This window comes from Phallusia mammillata, chromosome 7 (genome assembly GCF_965637545.1).
Source record: "Phallusia mammillata chromosome 7, kaPhaMamm4.hap1.1, whole genome shotgun sequence".
NCBI lineage: Eukaryota > Metazoa > Chordata > Ascidiacea > Phlebobranchia > Ascidiidae > Phallusia > Phallusia mammillata.
This window is the reverse complement of record NC_137258.1, coordinates 17,652,699-17,678,909: the sequence shown is the minus strand read 5'-3', so window position 1 is coordinate 17,678,909 and position 26,211 is coordinate 17,652,699. Positions and strand designations below refer to the sequence as shown.

The window sequence follows — 26,211 nt, the reverse complement described above, 5'->3', positions numbered from 1 at the left end:
TTTAAATAATAGGTTTTAGATTGTAAAAACCCAGCGTAAAAAAACTGTTTACATCTAGCACATAAGAACAATGATTTTGGTAAAAATAAATAAAAATCTAAACACATGAAATCCTGTTACGGATCAATGCTTCCCAGTTGGGAAACCACCGAAGTGGTGAATGTTCTTGCGATTGCGATCATGGCAAAGCTTCGCAGCAAAGCAATTGACAAAAGAAAACATCAAAAACAGTAAAGAGAAGGTTCATTCAATAGCTAGTTTAACGTGGATTATATTTTCAAGTAGTAGGCTTAAAATACATGCACCATTGCAGCGGCTGTTGGTGTTGGGGATCTCATTTCAACGACAGCATGGTGCGCCTTTACTTTCGCGCGTTTCCGCGTTCTGTATACAAGTATACTAGGATACTTATTTATGGTTACTCGCATTAAAAGTTGTTTGTGTGCTGCATAATAGTAGCACATTACCACCACTTTCGTTTATTTTATGTTGCTAGACAACTGCATGTACTTAATGCTTTATTCCGACAACGAATGAGTTTACCATCAAGCTGCTGCTTGCTTTATTGCAAGTCTGTAAAACCTTTTTGTGTTGTGATTATGTTGGTGCGTTTCATTCTGGCGGTACTGTATTTGTCCAGTCTGCAGAGTATGACAGCTGCACCCGAGATTTTTTTATGAAAAAAAAGTAATTGCATTTTTTGCAAGTTTTGGGGGTTACACAAATAAATTTTGCACCAAAGGCACTTAATTGTCCTGCCTGATCTACAGACTGGGTATTTGTTAGTGAAAAGCTTCTATTGAAAAGAACAACTGAAAGTAGGTAGTTGAAATAAAACAGAAAGTCCTATTATGTATATATCTTGTTCTGTAAATACACTACCATATTTTACGGACCATAAAGCGCACCCGATTATAAGGTGCACTGTCAATAAATTGCTTTGATTAGTTTTTTGTTCATACATAAGGCGCACTGGGCTATAGAACGCAACGTATTTTAAGGGTTACTACATACTCGATTGCTTTAAGCTTTAAACTCGCTTCGTGAGCATGTCTCCTTGGCGCCATTTTAAGGACAGCAGGTACTGTAAAAAAATGGTGATATAAGCAGTATTCGCATTATACAATTATGAAGAGCAAGAGAAATAAAAGTTTACTTGTTACGTAATAAATGTAAGCAAGTCACAATAGTACAATGAGCAAAAGAAAAAATGATTGAATATCACAGTTGCTAGTTGCTTTTACCGTAGTTTATTGTGTAAGACGGTGGTTTATTTATATAATGTAGGCAATAAAGCACTACTTGATCCATACATTGCGCACCGGCTTATAAGGCTCACAATCAGTTTATGAGGAAAAAAAGTTTAAATTGCGTCTTATGGTCCGTAAAATACAGTACATACTATAACCAAAGTAAAATTATATTTTTTAGTGAAACAACCTTTGATTTATAGATTCAATAATATCAAAAAAATGGGGAAACTGACAAAACAGCAGTCAGATTATCTTGGAAATACATTTCTTACTTACTTGGAAGAAAATGATTTAAAAAAAACCACTTCAAAGCCTGAATTGAGAGATATTTATCTTACATTTCGACGCACACAGGTCATAAAGACATCATACAGTCAAGTTTTGTTTCATATGTCAAGACGCCAAGGCAAGATACATGTTAAAAATGGACATGTTTATTTCCGTGGAACACAAGATTGGTTATCAAGCTCAAGGTATTTTTTTTAAACAAACTTTTCAAAAATGTCAAGTTATATACATGTAAACAAATTTTGCATTTCGATACCATTGGCATCATGCTTGTTGTAAGGTGAAGACATTTCAAAATATACTTTATGAATATAATAATTTTTCGTCAAAAAAGTAGATAAATTGTTTTGAGTTTTTAAAAATTAGAATCAGTATCTATTGCATGGTACCATATGTTTTTGTTGAAACCAGTCTATGTGCAGCACTTTGATAATACATTTGCAGAATCAGCTATCAAATACCCAAATATTCAAAAGGAGCTAACCATCGAGTAGAAATTTTTAATCTGCTCCACAGCTCGCAAACAAGGTAATTTATGATGCAAACTAAGTCTAGCATTATATTCATGCATTTTAAATATTTGTCTAAACGACTTCATTATTGAAACAATGTCGAATTGATTTTTAAAGTGCAAATATTCTTATCTGGTCCTATTAATTTATGTGTTAGATAAACCAATGAATGTTTTGAATTGTTAAATACAAGCAAACTTGTATATCAATATATAACCATTAATAAATTGATTATGTTTTTTATTTGTTGACTGTTAAACTGCATGCATTGATTTCACATGATAGAAATAACTAAAAAGTGTCACCTACAACATTGACAAAACAAAATATCACTGATATATACATATACTTTAACACAGTGGTTCCCAACAGTTTTTGTTACATTCCTCCCTTTGCCCATTTTCGAACTATTCATTCCTCCCCATAAGATGAAAAACAAATATTACATACAAAATTATAGCAATTTGAAATATCAATTTATTTCACATTACTACTTAATGCGAAATTTGCTCTTGTTTGCGCTCTGAAAGTAGTTGTATGCGCGGCGCAGTTCGTTTTATACTACTTGTGTCTCTTAAATACTGCTAGTTGACTAAAACTTAGGCTACAGCTACACAGGAATCTACACAAGACAATGATATGCAACTAAGAATCTAGTTTCATTATACATACTGTTTACTAACTGTACACTGTTCAGTTTTTAAGCAACTAAGCAACAGCCAGATTGTCAAAAACAAACATGTTAAAACAATGGACTTTTTTACGACAATAATCGATTAATTTAAGTGCCTGAAACGTAGCATAGGGCCGAATATAAAAGTAGACCTTATAAATAGGGATGTCCATTTCAGAATCCTTTACAACCAACCCGTTTCAAGTGTGGACCAGATCCAAATTATGATGGATAATGTGTATGCAAAATATTCTGTAACATTTCCAATGTAAATTTTTTTTACTGTTTTTTTTGAAATTCCTCCCCTGAATTCATAAAATTCCTCCCTACGGGGGAATTCCTTTTGAAAACCACTGCTTTAACATCATAAAGTACATGTATTTGTGTGTAATCTGCTGCTCATTTCGGTTCAGAGATGCTCTACTAAAAGGTGGGCAATCTATTGCTGAGGTAACAAGTTATCCAGTTGAAATTGGTGTGCAATTTGGATACTTTACATTTGATGTTGGGGTGAGTCAGCTATTTTCATAACCTTTTAAAATCAGGAAAAGTTCAAACCTTTGCTTGTATTTAGGATTCAGATTCTAATCAGTTTCAAATGGTTGTGAAAAATATCAGTGACGAAAGTCTTACCTTGACAAAGTGTCTTTTTCTGAGAGATAGTGATGTTATGAAGTTGTGTGACGATGAAGGATGTACTAAACTGCCAGAACCTAAACCGGTTGTGTTGATACCCAGTAAGTTTTAACTTTTATTTTTTGAAATTTTGAAAAATTCAATATTAATGTTTAGACTATTGTTTCACATGGGGGTTCACAGAACCTCAAGTGTTTCATATGATAGTTCAACCCCAACCCCACTATGACATTTAAGCTCCCATAAAGTTTTTAAATTACCATCTTCAATTGCAAACTGCTACAACACTAAAAAATCTTTTTTTCAGCTTTTTTATGCCACACCTTATATATTTTTACAAATTTTAAAACTTAGTTTATAAAACCCACGGCTACATGCCTTTAAAACCACTGATTTAGACTGTTTTAAACAGTCTGAGAATGTTGTAGATTTCCTCCATAGTATTTATCATTCTTTTTGCTCAATACTTTCTTCTTACAGAGTCCTACTATTCAATCAGTGTAATATGCACATTGAAGAAAGATGTTGGATCATACTGCAGTGATGTATTTTTTTGCTTTCAAACCCCTACTGACACCTTCATGACAATGCGTTATTTGCGCTGCAAAAAGTCTGATGAAATAACTCGATTTTTGCAACCAACAACTCCATACACCAAACCTGTTTTTGCTTCACTTGTATTTTTCTCACTTACAGATCCAGGAGAAAAAGTTAAATTGTAAGTACATAGTAAGTAAATTTGTAAATTAATTGTCAATTACATGTTAAATTTGAGATTTAATGCACTTGGCATTGATGTTTAGATACTAAAAATCTGTTAATACCATTTAATGGTCTAATTAGTGTTTTCTTTATACTAAAGTATATTCTTAACCTGCACTGATGATAACAGCAGTAATTATTGCAATTTAAAATGTTTACTACACATTTTTTGTTTTGTTTTTAGCCTAAAACAAATTGGATAGCAGGTTTTTTTTGAAACAAATTCAGATTTTAAAAGTCTTGAATACATTTAAAGGGCTTCAGGGTCAAACCAACTTAAATTTGTGAGAGCTTTGCCACAGTATTCGATAGACTCGAAACTGCAAGCAGCTCTAAAGGGAAATGCATTTAAGTTGGAAGATGAGGAGTTTATTAATTCACCTCGCAATCAAGATGAAGAGAAATTTCAGTAAGTGTAAACTAAATTGACGAAAGATCAACAAAATACAAACAGTAACTAAAAGCAAGTTGCCCCTTTCCCAAATAAGCATTTTTGATTTTTATCACCAGTTAAATGAGTTTAACTAAATTACCTGATTTGTGTGCTGTATGTTTTCTATTCTTCAAATTATTTTAATCCGCTACTTGGTGTTTTAAATTGCATTTTAAGGAGTGGTTGTTTGTCTATAAAGATTACAGACACAATAAAAAAAATATTTATGGGTCCCGTTTCCACTTTTCCAAACAGAAAAATGACCACACCTTATTAATACTGCCGCCAGTTTTACTGTACGCATGTAAGGTGATCCAAAAAAACAATACATTGTTAAATGTTATATAAATGTAGGGTATCAAATGTAGTGGGATTATGACAAAAGAAATACAGTGCACCTTGGTAAATTGAAACCCTTAGGACCAAAAGATTTTGCAGAGGTGAAGATCTGGATTAACCAAATTCGGTTCAACCAAGGTTCACTGTATGTGGATAGCCATTACATTAATTAAGTGTATATAATTTGGAAATATATCTAGAAAAAATACTTTTTTGTTACTTGGTCATTTGCATGAAAGTACGCAAAAAATGTATCATTCAGCGGAAATAACTACGAACAAAGGTAACCCAACTTGTACTTATTTTTAACGATAAATAATGGTTGTAGAAACATACTGAAGGAGGATCTGGATTTGTCAAACTACAGTAAAAAGTTCAGCTGTCTTTTACAATTGGAGGAAATCCAGTCAAACCGGGACATCCATGCTTACGACATGAAAGAAGTTGAAGTTGTGTTGGATCGCAACCATTATTGGCTAAAAGTGAGTGTTAGAAACACCACATTGCCAAACACTGTATGCATATTATTTTTCTTGATCCCATTATTTTTGTTTTTTTCCTACTGTTTATTGTCGTAGTCTTTCCATGGTTTGGTAACAAATGGTTTTAACTAATTTAAATTAACACATTTGGTAGATTGGTATTTTAAGTTGTGCACTGGAAATTTAATTCCTGTTTACCCATTCCTAAACCCACAGGTCACAAAATTGTGTTTTCAATATTTTTTTATCGCACCTGTTGGGAAAAACATGATTTCTTAAGTTTTTCCAAAATGATCATCATTCATTTTGTGTTAAATTGAGTATTTCCTGTAATAAAATCTGATTGGGTATTGATTACTTTGACTTATTATGGGTCCCCTTCCCTGAAGGGGGACACATATTGTTTTTGTCCGTATTTTTTTTTTCTTTTTTCTTTTTTTCTTTTTTTCTTTTTTCTGTCTAACGCTGGTTTGTTAAACGCATTTGGTCAAGAAAGAGTGCTTCAAATTTATTCAAATTTGGACAGATGTTAGTTATTAATCTAAATTTGATCCTCCTGAAGTTTGACCCCGAATTACCCAGTGGTTCACCCACAGGCCCCCAAAATGCAAATTTTTTAAAACATGGTTTGTTATATGCGTTTGGTCAAGAAAGAGTGCTTCAAATTTGTTTAAATTTTGTCAGATGTTAGTTATTAACCAAAATTTGATCCTCCTGAAGTTTGACCCTGAATGACCCAGCGGTTCACCCACAGGCCCCGAAAACGTAAAATGTTTAACGCTGGTTTGTAACGCTGGTTTGGTAAAGAAAGAGTGCTTCAAATTTATTCAAATTTGGACATATGTTAGTTATTAATCCAAACTTGATCCTCCAGAAGTTTGACCCCGAATTACCCAGCGGTTTACCCACAGGCCCCCGAAACGTAAATGTGTCTAACGCTCGTTTGGTCAAGAAAGACACTGTAGGCAGAAGTCCCAAGAGAGTAACTCACTGGTTTACGATAGCAGGAGGGCTCAGCTTGACGTCGGACAGACGTTTTACGAGACATCGTTTCGGTGATTAGAAATCAGCTGTTTTGCACAGCAATGCTATTTCGTTTTATTAAGTTGTCACTCACATTTTCAGTTTTGGCGAAGGTTTCACACCTATGACGTGATTTAAACCTAATAAGCGTGCTTCGGTTTCGTATATGTCAAGCAAAACTTGTTAATCAAAATAAAGTTGAAAAATCAAACTTGACATTTTTGCAAGATAAATGTGTTTTTTTAAATGCTCGTTGTCAGGTTGGCCGCCGCATGACCATGGGTTACTTAAGGTCAACTAGTAGGTATTACTAACACAGTTCAGAACTTTCTTTCATCATAATGTAGTGTTTTTTTGCTATCAATTTAGGAATCAACACTCAAGGCATGTATAAATTAGGTTAAACGGTTTTGTTGAACAGTAAGGACGGTGTCTATTGAAAACGGTGTCAATAGGTCAAACAGTCGTTTGGCGTGTGCACCCTGAGAGGTTACTGCAGGTCAATGGTACGACAATATCTGGGTCAAAGCAAGAGATTAAATTAAAGTATTTGTTTCGTTCTTTTTTAATGTTTTTGTAATTATATGACAATAGTAGTGCAAAAAGAATACGAACAATTTTTTTATTGTTGGGTTAATGCTTTCTAAAATTTTGTTTTTAAAAATCTAAAAGTCACCGCAACATTTGTTTACCGTAAATCCGCACAAACACGCGTGTGGGGACCCATTAGTTTTTGTTTACAAAAACAATCATATGTGTGGATCAAATGATGTGTATAGTAAATTGGTAAATATCGTATAGAATATATAAAATGGAAGTATATCAGAAAGCCACCCTTCTAGTTTTCTTTCTATGGTTTGGTAAAAAATGGTTTTAACTGATTTAAATTAACACATTTGGTAGATTGGTATTTTAAGTTGTGCACTGGAAATTTAATTCCTGTTTACCCATCCCTAAACCCACAGGTCACAAATCTGTGATCTAAAATCGTGTTTTCAATCTTTTTTATCACACCAGTTGAAAAAAGCATGATTTCTTAAGTTTTCTAAAATGGTCATCATTCATCTTGATTTAAAAGTATTTCCTGTAATAAAATCTAATTGGGGTATATATCGATTACTTTGACTTAAAAATTTGTAAATAGACCACTTCCATTTATAATGGTTTATAATCTGTCAGTTTGATATTGATTTTGAAGTTTGCATAAAGAGCATGTTTTAAAAAATGGCTTCTTTTCAAGATAACTTCAGCTTTTAACACACAACCTATGATAAATAAAGCATACTGTATGTTATTTTTCTGGTGTATATTGACTTATATATCAATGCAGGTTCCTGGCCTGGCTGAAAGAAGACCGTCAGTTTTACGAGGTGATAAAATTTACCTGAAAACCGAGTCATATCCTGTAAGATACGAGGGATATGTTCACATTGTTGAGAGGGACCGTGTTGGTTTACGGTTTGGAACAGGGTTGGTGCTTCAATTTCTTAACATGTTTCTAGCTTATACTGTACCATATATTGTGTTTTCTTTATGTACACATGCATATAACTTATAAACTTCTTTAAAAAACTTTCCAAATGAATTTTGCTTTTTAGACTAAACTTGTTTAAAAAATTCTTTCAAAAAGAATGTTGCTTTCCAATGTTTCAAGCAAATAAAACAGAGCTGGTGTGAGGGTCAGAAAGCTTTTCTTAGCCAAGTGTTTGTTTTTTAGGCTTACCCACCCTTAGCACTTCTAAGATGTTGGTTTGTTTGCCAATGTAAAACTGCTCGCAATTCGTTTTTTCAATTGCTCTTTATTAGCGTTCATAATTTCTTAGATTGAAAATTGAAAACCAAATCAAAGTCCAACAATTTCTGTACCATTAAACAACCATGCATTGCAGCTTCCAACGCATATACACCGGGAAAATGAAATTTGACGTTTCCTTCACATTCAGTCGGCTCCCGATTAGGCTAATGCACCGTGCTGTCATGGGCGTGGGAACAAAACACTACGAACAACTCCTTTTTCCTGCCTCAGCGGGTGATCACTCCACAGGGCCAAATTTGCGGTAAGGCAAAATTTAGCTCCTGTCGAATATTACATAGTCTGGGTGTGTGTTCTTGTGCTGTTTCAATTCGTGTTATGCTCTCAACTATGTTTGGGTCTTATGCGGTTGAATTAGGTTACGCCTTTTACGCAGCTGCGTTGGTACTGGGCCAGTAGAAACGTCTATAGAATGATTTCATTAAAAAAACATTTTGATGACTTCACGCGTGACAAAATGGCGCCACGTCATATGCTGATGGTAATTTTCTGCATTTGTCAATGACGCAACCGTTTTCAAGTCGCTTTTTTGTAACTGATCTATTTCCCCAAATTGTACAATTTTTTTTTTTAAATGTGACGTCATACTTATGGCGTCATAGATCAAAAAACCATACGTGACGTACACCTAATGACGTCACTGAGCGAAAGAATTTTCCAAACATGTCAAAACAGATTATTTGCGCCATTTTAGAATGTACGATTCAAATTTGGATAACAATGACCAACAGAAGAAAGCAGTTCACGCAATATTCTACGGAAAGAGCCAATGTCCTTATATTATATATGGGCCACCTGGTACGGGCAAAACAGTCACCATGGTTGAAGCTATCAAACAGGTGAACAGCCAAGTTTTTTTTTTTATATTTAATGTATCTCAAAATGTGGTTTATGGCGTTGACATGGTTATGCCAAGATGGCCGAATGGTTAGCACAACCGCCTCGCCTTGTTTACAAGGTTGTGTGGTTCTAATGCCCTCTCAGACAATTGTGTTTTTCGGATCAAAAAAAATTAAGGGCATTGCTCCATTTGCTCTAAGGCAGTGCTCTTCAAACTGTTTTGGTTTGGTTAATCCTTAAAGTTGTTGTGACAAACTCATGCACCCTGTTTACTTAAAGGTAAACTAAGGTAAAACGCAATATGAAAAATCATTTTGCATATCACCATATCTAACACTTTCAATGCGGTTGACATAAATTAACGTCAATCCGCACTCAGCGCAAAACGTCTTTTGACGGAGATATACGTCAACTGCACTGAAAGTGTTAGACACCAACATTTTAAAAAAATACAGAGGTTTATTTATACATCAGTTGAAACCTAGATATTTTTTCTAATATCCTGAAAGTCAAATAATAATGGTTCATAAAAAGTTTGTGATTCACCCTTGTATACCTTTTTGTAAGGGTGCATCCTATGCATATTTTGGTGCACCGTGCACACCGGTTGAAGAGCACTACTCTAAGAAATAAAAAAAAATTGCAATTGACGTAACAAACAGAGAGTTACAACCATAATGTTTTTCATTTAAAATGTGCAACTGATCTGTCAATAAATAAACATAAACCCTCAAATGTTGCTAAGTTCTTGCTTTTTGCGCTTTGATGGTGTCACTTTTCGATTTTAGATTGTAAATCATCGACGAGAGGCCCGGGTTCTTATTTGCGCTCCTTCCAACAGCGCCTGTGACCTGATGGTGGAGAGGCTGCTGGCTAATGCTGACAAAAGTTGGGTTTTCCGAATGTGTGCCCTCTCTCGTCCGTGGCAAGACGTACCTGAACAAATAAGAGTGAGTGACATCGGTCCTTATTAAAAACTGGTAAACAGTTTAATTAAGTCAAGTATATTTTGCCTGGTGAAAGAAAACATAGCGATAAAATTGCACACACCAAGTCGGATATAGCTGCGCAACGTTGAAACGTTATGGAGCGCAAAACTGTAGAGAACACAGTTGATGGATAAGGGCGAAACGCGCTGCAGCTACACCGTTAATAGATTGTTACTTAAAGCTTGAATTGTGATGTTTAAATAGTCTTAATTTGTGTCACCTGGTTATATACTGTATTTGGAAAAGGTGTCGTTTACGATTATAAAGATTGAGGGGGTGTTCGATGTATTTGCACAACTAATGGAATAATTTCAAAGCAATAGATTAAGACTTGTCATGGGCAGGGTTTTTTTAAGGTTTGGGTGACCGCTAAGTAGTTTTAAGTGACCGCAAGTGTTTCATTTAAATACCAAAAAAAGCCATATTTGCTTAAACGGGAATTTTGGGAAACCGCTGGAGAAATTTGAAACACCTTAAAAAAAACACTGGACTCATGGGTAAAACTTTATCCTATTATATTAGAACCAAGCTAGCAATTAATTTGCTGTTTAATCGTCCAAAGTTTCTGGGTTAATTTGTTTGTATGAAATGTACATCAGTATTTTTCTAAATGTGAATTTTTTTCTCACACAGTATAAAGACACAATACATATGATTTACATAGGAAGCTTTATATCCACGTATGTGATTTCCACACCTTACAATAAAACCGTAAATAAAAAAGTAAAAGCCTTTCACACAAGTTTGAATAAGACGGAAAGTGACGATGCCTTCCAAAATGGCGAAATTAATATTTCTGTCACGCAAATAAACGATTTAACTGACGCCGAACGTGTGTCGCTCTTTTTGAGTAATTTGTATGCCTTTTACACATTTTCAGTCGGTCACTAACCGCATGGGGGACGAATATTATTATCCGTCTAAGGAGGAACTGATGGAAAAGCGAGTAATAGCCACAACACTTATCACTGCTGGAAGGTAACACAATATAACATGTGCTTAAATATAGTCACCTCTGCAAGCACCAGCCTTTAAGGGCTGTGCAAATAGTATCGAAGTTAGGCACACAAAATGCATTCAAAGTCCATTTACGCCGCTGTGGTGCAATTCAAAGTTAAAACTTGTGACGACACTGTTTGATTGTTAACGGTTTGACGTAACAGGGGAAATTCCCGGAGTAGAAACCGTAATTTCCTTTTCGGAGTTTCCATACATTAGGTAAGATGAACTGTTGGTAACCTGTTACGCCTGTCTTTCTACAAGTAGATACAGTACTAATAATACCGTTCTTTATATAAGCTGTTGCTGTCAAGCATAATATCAACCTTAAAGAGCTATTTATGCAATTGTATTTGGACGACAAGAGCTCTATAAGGCTAATGCCTTTCTTTGTTTGTACACGTTAGGTATGATTATTACAGATGAAAATCTGTTTGTAGAACTAAAGCCTGCATTTTCATCAATAGTTTGCATGTTAAATTAGCTCCTGTCTTTTGTATGCATAGAATTTCTTCGGCTTCATTTCCATCTGGTCACTTCGATTACGTGTTTGTGGACGAGGCTGGACACGCGGTGGAGCCAGAGTTCATGATAGCGATCGAGAACATTCTGGTGAGAAAGCAGATTTCAAAAGCGAAAGTTTTTTGTATTAAGGCCAATGCACCAAAGCTTTTGTTTGCCAAATACATTATGCCGAACACGATTAAAACCCAGACCATTGCTTGTTAAATACGTTTGCCTTTAAGCCATTTTGGCGATAGCTCTCATACTGAACTACCGATAAATAGTTATAAAAAACATCCGACATGCAAACAAGTAAAACTCTATTATTTCGTTAAACTTTACACGAATTTTGCGTGTTTGTATGTAGGCAGTGTATCCTATATATTTCCATTAAGAATGCCATAAAAGTCCCTTTGACTCTGTTTAATTTAATATATTCCTACGGTTAGGGCCCAGAGGGTCGAGTAGTTATGGCGGGGGATCCCAAACAACTAGGTCCGATCGTTCGATCCAAAGTCGCAGTGGATTTCGGTTATGGTAAGTGTAAAGTGGACCACACTGTGGAATTGCTACTTTTTTCATTTATAAAAAACTAAATTTTAGAAAAATTCTTGAATTTAAAAAAAAAAACATATTATAGCAACGGTTAGGGTTGCCATTATGTTTTATAATTTGTCTATATTTTGATGTTATCATGTTTGTTATAATTTTTAGGCCATTTTGTCACTCGCACCTCACTTTGGTCTTGGTTTGAACAATGTTTAGTTTTAATTTTCCCAAGATGTTTGTCATCGTGATAAGAAGAATTTTTTCTGTGCAAATGTTCGGTTGACAAGTAAAAAAAGATTTATTGTTTGTGGCCTAAATACATAGGCTATGTTTCCGTGAATACGTTTGTTTCCATATTGTTGGGGGAAATCAAAGTCTCTCCCAGTAGACCTTATGTTTTAGCTATTGATCTATGGCAAATATACCATACATCTTTTTCATTTATTAATGGTTTTTGCTTTTCCAGGTAAATCATACATGGAGAGATTAATGGAAGATTTTGAAATTTATCTTCCTGACAACGAAGACGGCTATGATGCCCGAGTGATCACAAAACTGCTGAAAAATTACCGATCTCATGAAGGTACACGACTATAGGTTACATCTGCAGCCATCGTCGGGCGGTTACTGGCTAGCAAGAACCCATAGCTAGCAAAGTTAACCTAATGCTTTAAACCAGGCGTGTGCAACCTTTATTACTGATGAACTAAATACAATGACCATGACTAGGCCACCGAATACACCTTTTATGCAACAAAATTTGACTTAAGTTGTTTTGTACCAAACATGTTTTTAACAGTAAAATTCGCAAGTGATTCTAGTTCAATTGTCAGGTCGCGGAACAATAGCATTCGACGCACAGTGACATAGTAGGAATTGAAACTGCTGGCATTACTACACAAAAAACTTCAGCCGGACACACTCCCAAGAAAATTTAAACGTCTTCGCAGTCCGCACAACATTCATTTGACCGCGGATCGAATGCGCCCCTTGAACAAACGTTATGCCATCCGCGAATCAACCTTGCTTTCCTTAAAAGTCAAATCGAATTTTTTTATTGAGTGCAGATGTGACATATATTTTTGTTTTCATGTTTCAACAAGCAACAGCTATTCAAATTTTAGGTGCCAACCAATACTCTTTACTTGTAAGTTAGTAAAGATCAGGTCTACAAACATCACACACGATTTCAACCGATGTGAAAACAACTCATCCTTTTTTAGATATTCTCAAAATTCCCAACGAATGTTTTTACGATGACGAGTTGTTGGTTTGTGCCAACAAAATGATGCGAGATTCTCTTTGCACGTGGGAAAAACTCCCCAAGCAGGGATTTCCAGTTATATTTCATGGGGTCAAAGGTGAAGATATGCGAGAAGGAAACAGCCCGTCATACTTCAACCCCCAGGAAGCATCAAAAGTGGGTAAACTCGATAGTGGAGAACTGCTTCTTTCTGAAAGCTGTAGCCCCACAAACCCATAATCTATAAACGTTTTGCCCTTAAAAACATTTTTCCAGTTAGTTCACAGGTCGAATAATGATAATTTTAGCAGATGCAAAACTGAAATAATTTCACTCATTAGACAACCAGCATATAAAACTTTTTTTTATTCAGGTTTACGATTACATTTCTGATCTGCTTTCAACTCGACACAACCCTGTCCGACCTGCGGAGATTGGGGTTATCTCGCCCTACAGACAACAGGTGAATCTTATTGGATTTGTGTTTTGGATACTTGCGACTCTGTGTTTATTTAACTGATTGCGGATACAATAAGTCGTTAGGGATTGATAACTCTGTTTATTTTAATATATAAGTTACCTGCAGGTATCAGGCCTATACCAACTGTCTTGTACAACTAAAACAAAGGTTTATGTTGTACGAACAGGTCGCAAAGTTTGTTAACATTTGTAAGTAGGTATAAATGTTAAAATCGGGGGAGTCCAGAAACCTGTTACTCACATATGTAGTAAGCATTGGACCCTAGGTATCTTATACTTAAACTTGGTACCCTTTGATTTCTGTAGGATTAAAAAATAAAGATTTTTTTACGTGTGAAAGCTATATGTGTGACGTATTGATTATGTGACGTCATTATTTCCCGGAGCACAATTGGCATGAAACACTTGCCAAGTTTTGGCCTGTCACCGAGCAAAGTCAATTGGTTTTCCATCAGGTAAAGAAGATTCGGCAAGTGTTGGAGAAGAAGCAGGTGCTGGGAAGAGAGAAGATCAAGGTTGGGAGTGTGGAGGAGTTTCAGGGTCAGGAGAGGAAAGTGATCATCATCAGTACCGTTAGAAGCGACTGCCACAACTTGGTGCACGACAAAAGATTCCATCTCGGCTTTCTTCAGAACCCGAAGGTAACTTTTGAGATTTGAAATGTGGGAGGTTACGTTTTGTTTTATGTAATTATGTGTTCCCTTTCCTGAAGGGGACACATATTGTTTTTGTCTATATTTTTTTCCCGTCTAACGCGGATTTGTTGCCACGTTTTGGTCAAGAAAGAATGGTTTAAACTTTTTCAAATTTACACACATTATAGATATTGGTCTAAAGATGGTCCATGTGAATTTGGACTCCGTTTGATCCCTCGGTTCACCCACAGCCCCCAAAAAGTGAAATTTTTAAAACGGCTATACTTGCTAAAGCAGATGATTCTGGAGTTTTATACTTTTTGATTGCTACATTGCAGCGTATTTTAAAGTATTTTGTAACTTGAAGTTGTATATATCCATTTTCACCCCTTTACCCCCAAGTATTTGTTTGTTTGTTCACATGTTAATGAGGTCAGATATACAAGACTTAACCTGCTGAAATTTTAAACAGCTGTAGATAGGGTGCTCCTTGTTGGCTGTTAACAATTTCAGTGCAATCGGCTCAGTAATTACTCTTACAGCCCAAAATATGTTTCACATGCTGTCTTTTGTCAAATTTGTGCTCGCTCAGTGCACAGCTGACGCAATGGGAGTGATTGACGATAGTGGCGCATGGAGAAAAATGCGTCTGTTTCACGCATGAACGCAGTCGTCACTTGGCCATTTTCTCACTGGTTGGAATAAAGATGTTACGATGTTAGTTATATTGCGCTGTAAAATGGTGCGTAAATATGGCACAGTTTCTGTAAAATGGAATAGATGGGAAAACCACTATTCCAGTTTAACGATGATTGTGCCCTATTTTTACTGTTACTAAATCGCATATGCACATGTGTGGTGACCCATTAGATCAGTGGTTTTCAAACTCGGTTTTCGGGGCCGCATGCGGCTCCCAACTGCTTATTTTGCGGCTCGCACCAGACCTCAGAAAACCACCGAAGATTGCTTTTTTAGCTTTCAAAGTCATCTTCTTTAGTGATTTTCTCAAGGTTTCGTTTTTTTTGCGGCTCCCTACACACTTAAAAAAATACCATTTTAAGTTTGACAACCACTGCATTAGATTATGCTTGCAGAAACAATTAGGCCTATGTCATAAAGTGCCAGGAAAAAGATAGGGACCCAATGAAATGTAGGTGCCAAATATATATCCATTATAAATATAGTAAATGGTATATGTGATACATCGTTAAATATGATGTAGTATATATAAACTGGCAATATATAGGAAAACCACTATTCTAGTGGAAATTTGCATTTAAAATGTTCATGAAGTGTTTATCTTATAAAGTTTGTTTATCATTATTTTCTTTTTGCTGTCCGAAGCTGGTTTGTTCCTATGTTTCAGACAAGAAAAAATGGTCCGATTTATTTCCAATTTTTACAGCTGAAAAATATGTGCAGAAGTTGTGTTCAGTATTTTTTCCAAGTAAAAATTCTGTCAAGTTACGATCGCAACATTTCCAATTTGCGAAAACACTTCAGCAATGTAGTCATGTAGATGTCTTGTAAGATCCGGAAAATAAAGTTTAAAACAGAAAAAATTATAGACAAAAAACAAAGACAAAGTTAACACCAAGTTAGTGGGATAGTATATTTAGTGTTGTCTTATCAACGCATGTCCTATTTTCTTTTGTTTAGCGGTTCAACGTAGCGATCACGCGTGCCAAAGCTCTTCTCATTGTGATCGGGAATCCCAGTATTCTGTGCAAGGATCACTACTGGAGGAAGCTACTCGACTTCTGCAGAGACCGCGGGGGTCTGAGTGGAATTTTCTACAGTCTTGAAGATATTGAAGACGAGGGAAGTACGGGAGGAAACAGTGATGATGAATCTTCAGGTAAAATGAGTTTTTACGTTTTGTATTTCTTTTCTCGAATGACAAAACAGTGTCTGGCGTAAAAAAATGTGTAGTTTGTAAATCCAATTCCATAAAATATCTTCTATTTAAAAACCAATCTTAGTACGGTACGACAATTTGAAGGCGTATTAACGAATCAAGCATGTCTCATATAAGCATTCCCACATGGAAAGGCACAGACTAGAAAATCTAGCCTGGGCTCGCGCTCCACCAACTGAGCTACGCAGGCTTTCATTATGGGCTTTTTCTAACCTTCGCCTTGCCGTATGACAATGCTTGGAAGACCGTCGCGGTTCGATATTACGATATTTATATATATTCTGTCAGGACCTGACCAATTTTAGTTTAAAGCGTAGGACCAGCTTGCGAGTACACAAGAGATTGAGAGTTTAGAGCCCACGACCATACAATCACGAACCATTTGCGCCACTCATTTGCTTTTTCACCCTCATGTACTTTCAAAAATATCTGTAAGTTGAAATAATTGATTTTATTCACGTGTCCGTAATTCACGTCCGCCAGATAGCGCTGCTGCTCCGGTGCATTGTTTTTGTTGTTGGAACTTCCATGTGCTGCTTCGCCGGTGTTTTTTGCGATGATTTGCGATTCATGGTTAAAGGGGTTTCACAGTAAACAAAAAAAAAGTAATTATATCGCGCATAACAACTCCGTACAGAATTTCCTAGGTTATAGTTATTTAGTTACTAAAATCGATTCTTCCTGGCGTGCACCCCAATTTAACCCTATTTTGTCAACGTTGTAAACAGTGATTTTAAAACTTTAGTGACGATCTTTAGATGCAGTTGAGTGTTTAAGCTTGTGCTTTTCAACCTGGCCAGTTTTGAAACTTAGGTTGGAACTTTTCGCTATGAAGGCTACATCGCAGATCCTTATTTAACCAACGGCCGCCAAGTGTCTTCTTGTTTTTGTTGCAATATTACTGATGTAAAGAAATAGGTTTATCTGATAACTTATGCATATACACTATCTAATGGCGCCGGAAAAGCCCAGATTAATTTCTCACTTGATGCACGGATCCAGCTGATCAGTCTGACGATCAGTCTTTTATGACGTCATCATCTGTATTATGACGCTTGTGGTGCCCGTTTTTCCCATTGTTTACACACAATAGGCGTAAAAAAAGTCTGACGCTCATAGCCATTAGGCTGGTAATACTTTTTCAAGTACCACAAAATCTTTTTCGAGCAGTTTGAAATAAAAATAAAAAAATAAGCAAAATATTTACTTACATTACCTGCCACTAGCACATACTCGTACATTTTAGTGTCTATGTTCATGGCCGCATACATTTGTCTCCGCGGCCGCAGGTTGTGCACCCCTGGCTTAACCATTCAACAGCGTGAAAAACGCTCAAATTTGTTTTTCCACAAATCAACAAACACTGCCAATATCGAAAAACAGCATAATACGTGTCAGGTATGTCGTCTCAGTCAACACTCTTAAACGTGATTCATATTTTTCATGTCCCGCGTAAACTGAGCGATACGTAATTGTGACGTCACAACGGGAAATCGATAGTTGCAATGAATAACGAACAAATATTATTTAACCCACAATGTTGCTGGACAAATGAGCCACTGTCACATGACTGATTCCTGTTTGGAAGTATTATGTCATGCTGCCTAAATTCATGTTGTTTTTGTGTGTGTATGTTGTTGTTTGAAGATATTTTGTCGTTTTAAAATCGATATGAAACCTGGTACGCGCTCCCTAAGGGGTAAAATATTTACTGAATCATAGTCCAGAGTTGCAAGCGGGCCCAAAATCTGAGCCCGAACCCGGCCCGAACCCGAAAGTATAAGCCCGAAGCCCGGCCCGAACCCGAAACGTTTTTGAGAAGCCCGTTTAGGCCCGAAATTTTGATTGACAGGCCTATCCACGAAAGCCTTGCAACAAAGGATGAGAAATAAAAAAGAGAAAGACAACAAACACAATGAACAATAGTAGAAAATGGCGTAAACAATGTGTTTTAGAGTAGGGTGGGCATTAAGTCTAAGCCAGAGACTTGTTACTTAGCTGAGTGATTTTATTTAAAAAATGGCGGACACGGAACGCAAAGTCAGGCCCGTTTTAAGCCCGTTTTCTCACAAATACCTAAGCCCGAACCCGGCCCGAACCCGAACCCGGCCCGAAAAGCCCGGCCCGACTTGCAACTCTGAATCATACCATCGCCGTATAACGAAATACGGCAAACGAACATTTTGTAAAATGGTTCGTTTAGGGTCGTTTCTGTTTATCCTGGTTACGACATGTTAAACATCCACACGAACGTTGTCAAAGAAAACATAGATTTATAGTCCCATATATGAAGTCGTTTTCCTTTGTTTCTGTAGCGCAAATTGTAATACAAAAAGCATTTGCAAAAGTTAATTCAAAACAACAGCTATTCTTATTGATGGATTTTATTTCTTCGAAACGGCGTTTTAATTTAGTATGTAATTAAATAAAAGGTCGACGATAACCACGTTTATGTTAAAGGGATAGCCATTGCTCAGGTCAACCAATGTCATATGTATAAATTTAGGATGGAATAAAATGTAAGTTTGTTTCGCAAAATGCTGTCATACTAAAAACTTTGATTAAAATAACAAGTTGAAAACGGAAACCAAATCTGCTTTCATCGCAAAAAAAGTGAATTTGGGAAAGGTAAAAAGGTGTGGTGCCTGAAACGCAAATTGCATTTAATCCTCGACTGCAGCGTCTTAGCGTGTTCAGCATGGGTGGCAATTGCAATGTTTGTTGTCCAAACTGAAAGTTACACGGTGTACCGCTGTGGGTTCGGATATTGCTGCTGGTTTTGTGGTTCGTTTCCTAGAAGAGACTCGATATGATCGCCTTTTGATTGCAAATAACTCACCTTGTGTGTTTAAGTCCGACTCCCTGGAAATAGCTTTTCATAAAACGATTGCATTGTTAACAATTCTATTTTTGTTGGTTGAAATGTTGTCTACTGAAGAAAAACTAGCACAATTTACCTTTTTTGTCCAAAGGATCATTGAAAAGATTTTGCATGAGGGTTTTTTACGCTTGTTTACGTTATTAGTATCTTCTGTATAGTGAAATTTGATACCGATTTTTATGTCGAATTTTAGTCGAAAACGAGGAATTAGAATTTCCCTGAAAGCACAATTATCCAAATGTCAAAATTGTAAGACGTAAATAATGCACGTTTTGCTTGTTTTAATTTCAACTAAGATGTACCAAAGTTTATGCAACTGAATACGGTTCAAAGGACAATACGTTTGGTACGCCCATGTTTAACCGTGACTCTATAATACACACGTGCACAACAAAAACAAATCTCAGTGGATTAACTCCATAGCGTGTCTTCCCATAATTTATTTGTTTACAACAGTTTATTCTTGTGGTTTAACTTGCGCGTCGAAAATCCGCTTTATCGCTTACTGGCACCACAAATGCGTAAGGCCAATAAACCGAAAGCGGATTTTCTTTACTTTGAGAAACGACTGTAAGGAATTTCACACCCAAGCGACCACACACCAACCACCCACGTCCTTATCGGCGAGAATTCGAGTGGTAATTTCCGGCCGATTTTTTTACGCGTGCCTGGGATATGCAGTGCTCTTGACTCCAAATATATCTGGAGAGGCAAAGTTAAAACAACAAGCGCTCATTAGTTTTGCTGCTTTTCTCATAGCGTTTTATCTCAAAATCACCTCGTTAAAGATCTTGTCTATCGAGCACAATCCGTGCGGAAATTTTCAATTGAACCGGACTTTCCAAAAAGCTTTTTTCCCAATAGTCTTCTTAATTTGGGCATTACGTCACCGATAATGAAGGAAATCTCGTATAAGGGCTGTCAACAGAAAGAAATAGCACCGAAAAGATCAAAAAGATAGCACGTTTTCACTTATTGTTTTTGCGGAGAAATGTCTCATAACGTGGCACTATTTTGCTTTTCTGTTATTTACCAAAAATTGTTACAATGACGTCACTACTTTTTGTAGACGAAGATGATGACGTAGACGCTTTATCTCGGCGTATGGAAGCTATTGGTCTTAGCCGCGCGTCGCTGGAAAAAGTCAGTACATTGCAAAAGCAGGTCGTTCCCGAGTGGAGAAACGAAATGTGAAACACTGCAGTGGACCAGGTAGAAATGTTGTGGTGAAACACTGTGCTGGCATGCAGTTTTCCACTAAAGTTCCAAGTACCGAGATTTCGTCTCTTACAGTTTGGATTGTATTTTGGGTAGTCGGTGTTATAGAATTCCATTGTGTTCATATGCTATTTTCTGTAGTTTGTGTGCCAGTTGTTCTACAAACATTTTTGTACCATTTTTTTAGATGTCTGCGTTTTATTTCACCCCGTTTTTAAAAATCATCCTTAAAGGCTTCAATAACATTTTTACCAATCTTCTTCAGTTTAGCAGCATTTGTTCTGCTAGGTGTTGTCTTTTTTCTATTTGCTAGATCAATGCCACATTTTTTTCGATTTACGACTTTATACCATTCCGTCCTTTAGAACGTTTTTTTCGTCACCATTTTAGGCACCATGACTTATAAAATAAATGTCCAACACATATTTCTTTACTCTCCTCTAAAAAAAGTGACGTAGAAATGTCGGTTGAGTCAAATACAATTGTGGGTTGATCATTAGTACAGTTTTTGAAATATGCCTGGCAACAACATATTCTATATTTTTAGGATTCTGTCATTCCCCTTTTACCCATTTTTGTAGTTTTAATATATTTTGCCCCAGTACTATTGCTATTTCAAGACAAGCTGCCCAAAATGTCCTTAGTGTTACGGTTAGGTTTGCGAATTTGTTTCGTTTATAAACGATTTTCTTTAAACCAGCGGTCACCATACTACGACCCGCAGGGGGGATCCGGCCCGTACGACGTCAGTTCACGCGGCCTGCGAAGGATTTTGGGCTTAACGTTTATCATAAAAAAAAGCTTGAGTTAATTGTCGAACGTTAATTTACTGCGAAAGTATTTCCACAACAATATGTAGGATTAATTTCATCTAGTTTTACAGGACGTACAAAATGATCCAAATGCAGTATGTTGCATCACTGACAAGCCTTAAAGTACCAAAATGCCTTCATTATCGTGCGCGAACAACTGCCTTTCGTTTGTTAATTGTGATGAATGAGTATTGCCGGTAGAGGAGATCCTTATTCAACACAATTTATATTTAAAAAGAATAAGATTGTAGCTCGTGCAAAAGCGCTTCGCGTACCACATTTTTGGATGACGTTGCGTTACGTCCTAACGGTTACGGCTTGTAACATATGTGGCCCTCGCGTGTCATTTTTAATGTTATCAGGTCCGCTGTGAAAAAAGTTTGGTGACGCCTGCTTTAAACGTTAAACGCCACTTTCCAAAGAAATTGGAAAGTATCCAATTTTGCTGCAAAGCTGATCAAGGCAGTAAAATCCACAAACGCATGTTGTTGTATTAAAGCGACAGGGTTTAAAAAATACACGATTTCCCAATAAACAGCACGTCGCCTATAGCAGCACTATTCTAATTTAACTCCCCCCGGTGTTAATCGAAATCTAAGGGTTGTCCCACTACAAACTAGTTTTCCTATTAACCCTTTTTACAGTGCTTTTTCGATTATCCGCGACATTTTAAACCGGTATTTATTATCCGGTCGTCTTAAGAACGGTTTTATGCGGTAACTGTTACAACAAATAAACTGTAAAGCAGTGGTTCTCAACCTTTTTGCCTTTGCGGACCCCATTTGGTACTGTTAAGCTGATCGCGGACTCCTTTGAAGGTCTTGGTATTTTTTGTTTTTTTGTGGCATATTTTTATGGGTCCCCTTTCCTGAAGGGGACACATATTGATTTTACTCGAATTTGTTTTTGTTTTTTTCTTTTGTTTTTTTTCTTCCCAAAGTTTGTCCGACCCGTTTTTCCATCTAATGTTTGATGGATTTGGATGAAATTTTCACAGATGGTAGATATAGGTATGTAGATGTGCATCCCACTTTGTTTTTGTTGATTACCCCAATATTTACCCCGCTAGCCCCCTAAAATGGGTTATTTTCTGCCTAAAGTTTGTCCGACTCGTTTTTCCATCAAATGTTTAATCGATTTGGATGAAATTTTTACAGATGGTAGATATAGGTATGTAGATGTGCATCCCACTTTGTTTTTGTTGATTACCCCAATATTTACCCCGCTAGCCCCCTAAAATGGGTTATTTTCTGCCTAAAGTTTGTCCGACTCGTTTTTCCATCAAATGTTTAATGGATTTGGATGAAATTTTTACGGATGGTAGATATAGGTATGTAGATGTGTATCCCACTTTGTTTTTGTTGATTACCCCACTAGCCCCCTAAAATGGGTTATTTTCTGCCTAAAGTTTGTCCGACGCGATTTTTCATCAACTGTTTAATGGATTTGGATGAAATTTTCACCGATGGTAGATATAGGTATGTAGATATGCATCCCCCTTTGTTTTGTTGATTACCCCAATATTTACCCCGCTAGCTCCCTAAAATGGGTATTTTTTTCCAAAGTTTGTCCGACTTGTTTTGCCATCAAATGTTTGATTAATTTGGCTGAAACTTACACAGATGGTAGATGTAGGTATGTAGATATGCTTCCCACTTTGTTTGTCCTGATAACCCCAGTATTTACCCCTAGCCACCTAAAATGGGTGAGTTTTTAAACAGTGTCGGAATTGGCTGAAATTTGGATAGCTTGTAGAGTATGACATTTATAGGTGTCGATTGTTGTGTTCAACCCTGTAGCCCCAACATTTACCCCACAAGCCCCCAAAGTGTAAAACGTGTTTGCATGTTAATGGGCACCACAAACGAAATAATTCTGGGGCGCAATTGTGTTACAAGGGCAACTAGTTGTATGTTATTTGTTGGTGGGTTGCTTGGTGGACATTTTTGCACCATGGCAGTTAGGGGGTGACATCAGAAGCATTAACGGTTGTTGATCAAAACACCTCTAGTGGTCGAAATTTTAAACATTGGCCGATTGGGCTGAGATTTTGCAGTACTATTGGTTGAGTCATTGAGGTTTCATATTTTTTGAGTTTAGTGTCACATCCCATTAGTTACCCTACTAGCCCCCTAAAATGGGTAAGTTTATTAAACAGTGTCGGAATTGGCTAAAATTTGGGTAGCATGTGGACTATGGTTATCTCTTGAAATGCACTATTTTTAACTTTACATGTGTGGGGACCCATGAGTTTCTGCCTGCAGAAACAACTAAGGTTATAAAACACTATGGCTAATATGGGACCCAATACAAAAAAGGCATGGGAAATATATTTATGTTTTAAAATAGGTTATAGTGTAAATGCAACGACAAAATGTGCTAAGCCACCCTTCTAGTTTAAATAGCGCTTTATCAATATCGTTGTCTGCAAAATTAGGAAGTTGTCGCGGAACCCCTGAAAACGCTTTGCGGACCCCCGGTTGAAAACCACTGCTGTAAACATATGCTTTCAAAATAGCTTTTTATTCAAACGAATCGTAAAGCAACTATTCAATGTTAAAATACATGCCAGTGGTGTAAATACGAATTTAAATACCCGCTTTTGTGTTGTTTGTTTTTGCCTATCCGTTCGGATATTCGAAAAGTATTTGCCAAATAATCGAGACTAGATAGTCGAGAAAGCACTGTAACTTACAAAGGACATTAAGCTATCAGCTCTGCGACAATTGCGACATAAATGTCATTTACAGTAACGACTGGAGCAAAACTTGTCTCTTTCCAATCGCCTTTCCGTATTTGTCGATACTTGTGCATGATTTATGGTTGATGTCTGTAATATCGCATTCCGTATCAGCTGTGACGTGCGTTCGTAAGATTAAATCCAATGACAGATCGGCAGTGACGAAATTTTGTCACAAACCTTTGATTTTATGAAAATCAAGGCGCGTTACGTGGGTTGGCCAAGTTTTGGCTTCGATTTGATCGATGGCCCGCTGTAGCCTACTGTTGCAAGCGAATTTATTCGCAGCCATCATAGGGTTGGAATTTTCTTTGCAAAATTGAATTCTGAAACAAAATCATGATTATTTCTGTTTATGTGTAGACGTACGTCCTAAATCATTTTTTATTTCTGTTGTAAGACGTACGTCCCAAATCATTTTTTGTTTCTGTTCATGTGTAGACGTACGTCCCAATACAAAAAAATCAAGAAAAATTAGTTAATGAAAACATTACTCCAAAATAAGTATACTTTGCGTTGACCAACTGCCCCTGTATGGTGCAGATTCGTTTGTATTTTGCTATTAAAAGTCTTGGCAAACTTATTCAGCTAAGTGTAGAAACATGTCATTTTTTCTGAAAGCATAATATTCTTTTGTAATGTTTTGTTTGTTTAAAAGTCGGTTTCTGCGTTAGATGCATTCGCTCCCACAAATGACTTTCTAACGATGCCGGGACCCTTAAAATTGCTGTTGTTTTCTCGGAAATGGTGATCGTTTAAATTGTTGCTTTGGCTGCAATTTCAATTGCTTTCAAAATTCTTCAATTTGCGGCAGTCGCAGGTCAAATTAAGTCAACGATTCGTTTTTTTTATGGTATCGTGGTTTGCAGTTGCATAACTCGAAATGCTTTGCTCAACCACAAATGTGTTGCTTTTGTGTTTGAATTGGGCATTTCAAATCCAAGACATTTTTCTAGCCTAGTACCAATAAAGCGTAATTGTTATTGCACCACAATCAGCTTGTTTCTAGTCTTTTGAACAAGTTTTTGGTACCTTAATGTCTTCAACTTGTTTTAGCATATTAAGTTATATCCTAACATTCCAATGTTAACTGCCTACTTTTAAAGTGTTAAAGGCACAACTTTAGGGTTTAGCATCATCTGTTTGCTAGCGATGTTTACCAGCCACCACGACGTGTACATGTACTGTTTTTTTTTCTTCTTTTATTTCTGATGGCCGGTTTTTGATTTCCAAACTTCGTAACTGTTGGGTTTTTTTAGTTGTCACAATGCCTAATTTGGGTATTTTAACACCACAGTACAAAAGAACGAAAAACAAATTGTTACATCATAACATTTCGTTGTTTACTTTTCCTTCGTACAATACCTATTTTGCATACAATGGATGAAAATACTTGTAATTGTAAGCATGGTTTTCTTGCCCTAGGATCTGAAAAGAAAAAATATTTCGTGAAACACTGAAGTTCATTCAGAAACTTCGTGTTCATCCCATCCGTTGTTATTTTATAGTAATTGTGAGTTTAAGGCGTAATTGGCTTTTCGTGAACCGTTGTGTTTACCCAATTAATAAATCGTGCATCGTGCCTGTAAATTATCTTAGCTTGGGTCGAAGATTGACGTCCTAATTTGTACGACGTCATTATTAAGTGACGTAATGATAAGAAAAGATGAAACTGTGTCTTGTTTTCTCCAAATATGGAAACATGTTCCCAAGGAAACAGAATCAGTCGATAAAAACTTAAGAATATATATTCGTCATATGTGTCTTGTTTTGTTATATTTAAACAAACTTACATGTAAGTTATGATTTTTGTATTTGAATAAATTAAACATCGACAGCAGGCCAAAACTGACGATCACTGTCCGTTCGTTTTTTATTGTTTCATACTGTTCAACCTTTTGGGTAAAAAAAATATAGAATAATAAATCAGTTTTATACCCTAAGTCAGTGGTTCCCAACCTTTTTAGTGGCACGGAACCCTTAAGGTATTTTGTCAAACTTTGCGGAACCCCTCATAAAATAATTATAATGAATCTAATACAAGTAGGCTACATCAAAGAAAAAGGATCAAGCACATCATAAAGGTTGACTTCAATTCAACGATTCACCAAAACGTATTGTCATGTTATTTGGAACGGTCGTTTCTACATTTATCTTGTAATTTAGCTAGAGTGTATCAAGGTTGTATT

The 26,211-nt window shown here is 36.4% G+C and overlaps 1 protein-coding gene across 1 annotated transcript; it reads left to right on the top strand.

The window, feature by feature from the left end:
• Positions 1–54: 54 nt before the first annotated feature.
• On the top strand, positions 55–25,612 carry LOC145237229 (putative helicase mov-10-B.1). The gene is made up of 21 exons (XM_080100014.1): positions 55–353; positions 1,454–1,726; positions 1,986–2,069; positions 3,140–3,236; positions 3,301–3,463; positions 3,843–4,080; positions 4,381–4,533; positions 5,225–5,378; positions 7,732–7,871; positions 8,291–8,458; positions 8,909–9,053; positions 9,843–10,004; positions 10,924–11,021; positions 11,549–11,654; positions 11,996–12,083; positions 12,562–12,678; positions 13,319–13,515; positions 13,712–13,801; positions 14,274–14,459; positions 16,113–16,311; positions 20,322–25,612. Exons 2-21 carry the CDS (start codon positions 1,473–1,475, stop codon positions 20,444–20,446), a joined length of 2,964 nt encoding a protein of 987 aa, XP_079956140.1. The 5' UTR covers positions 55–353; positions 1,454–1,472; the 3' UTR covers positions 20,447–25,612.
• Positions 25,613–26,211: the final 599 nt, after the last annotated feature.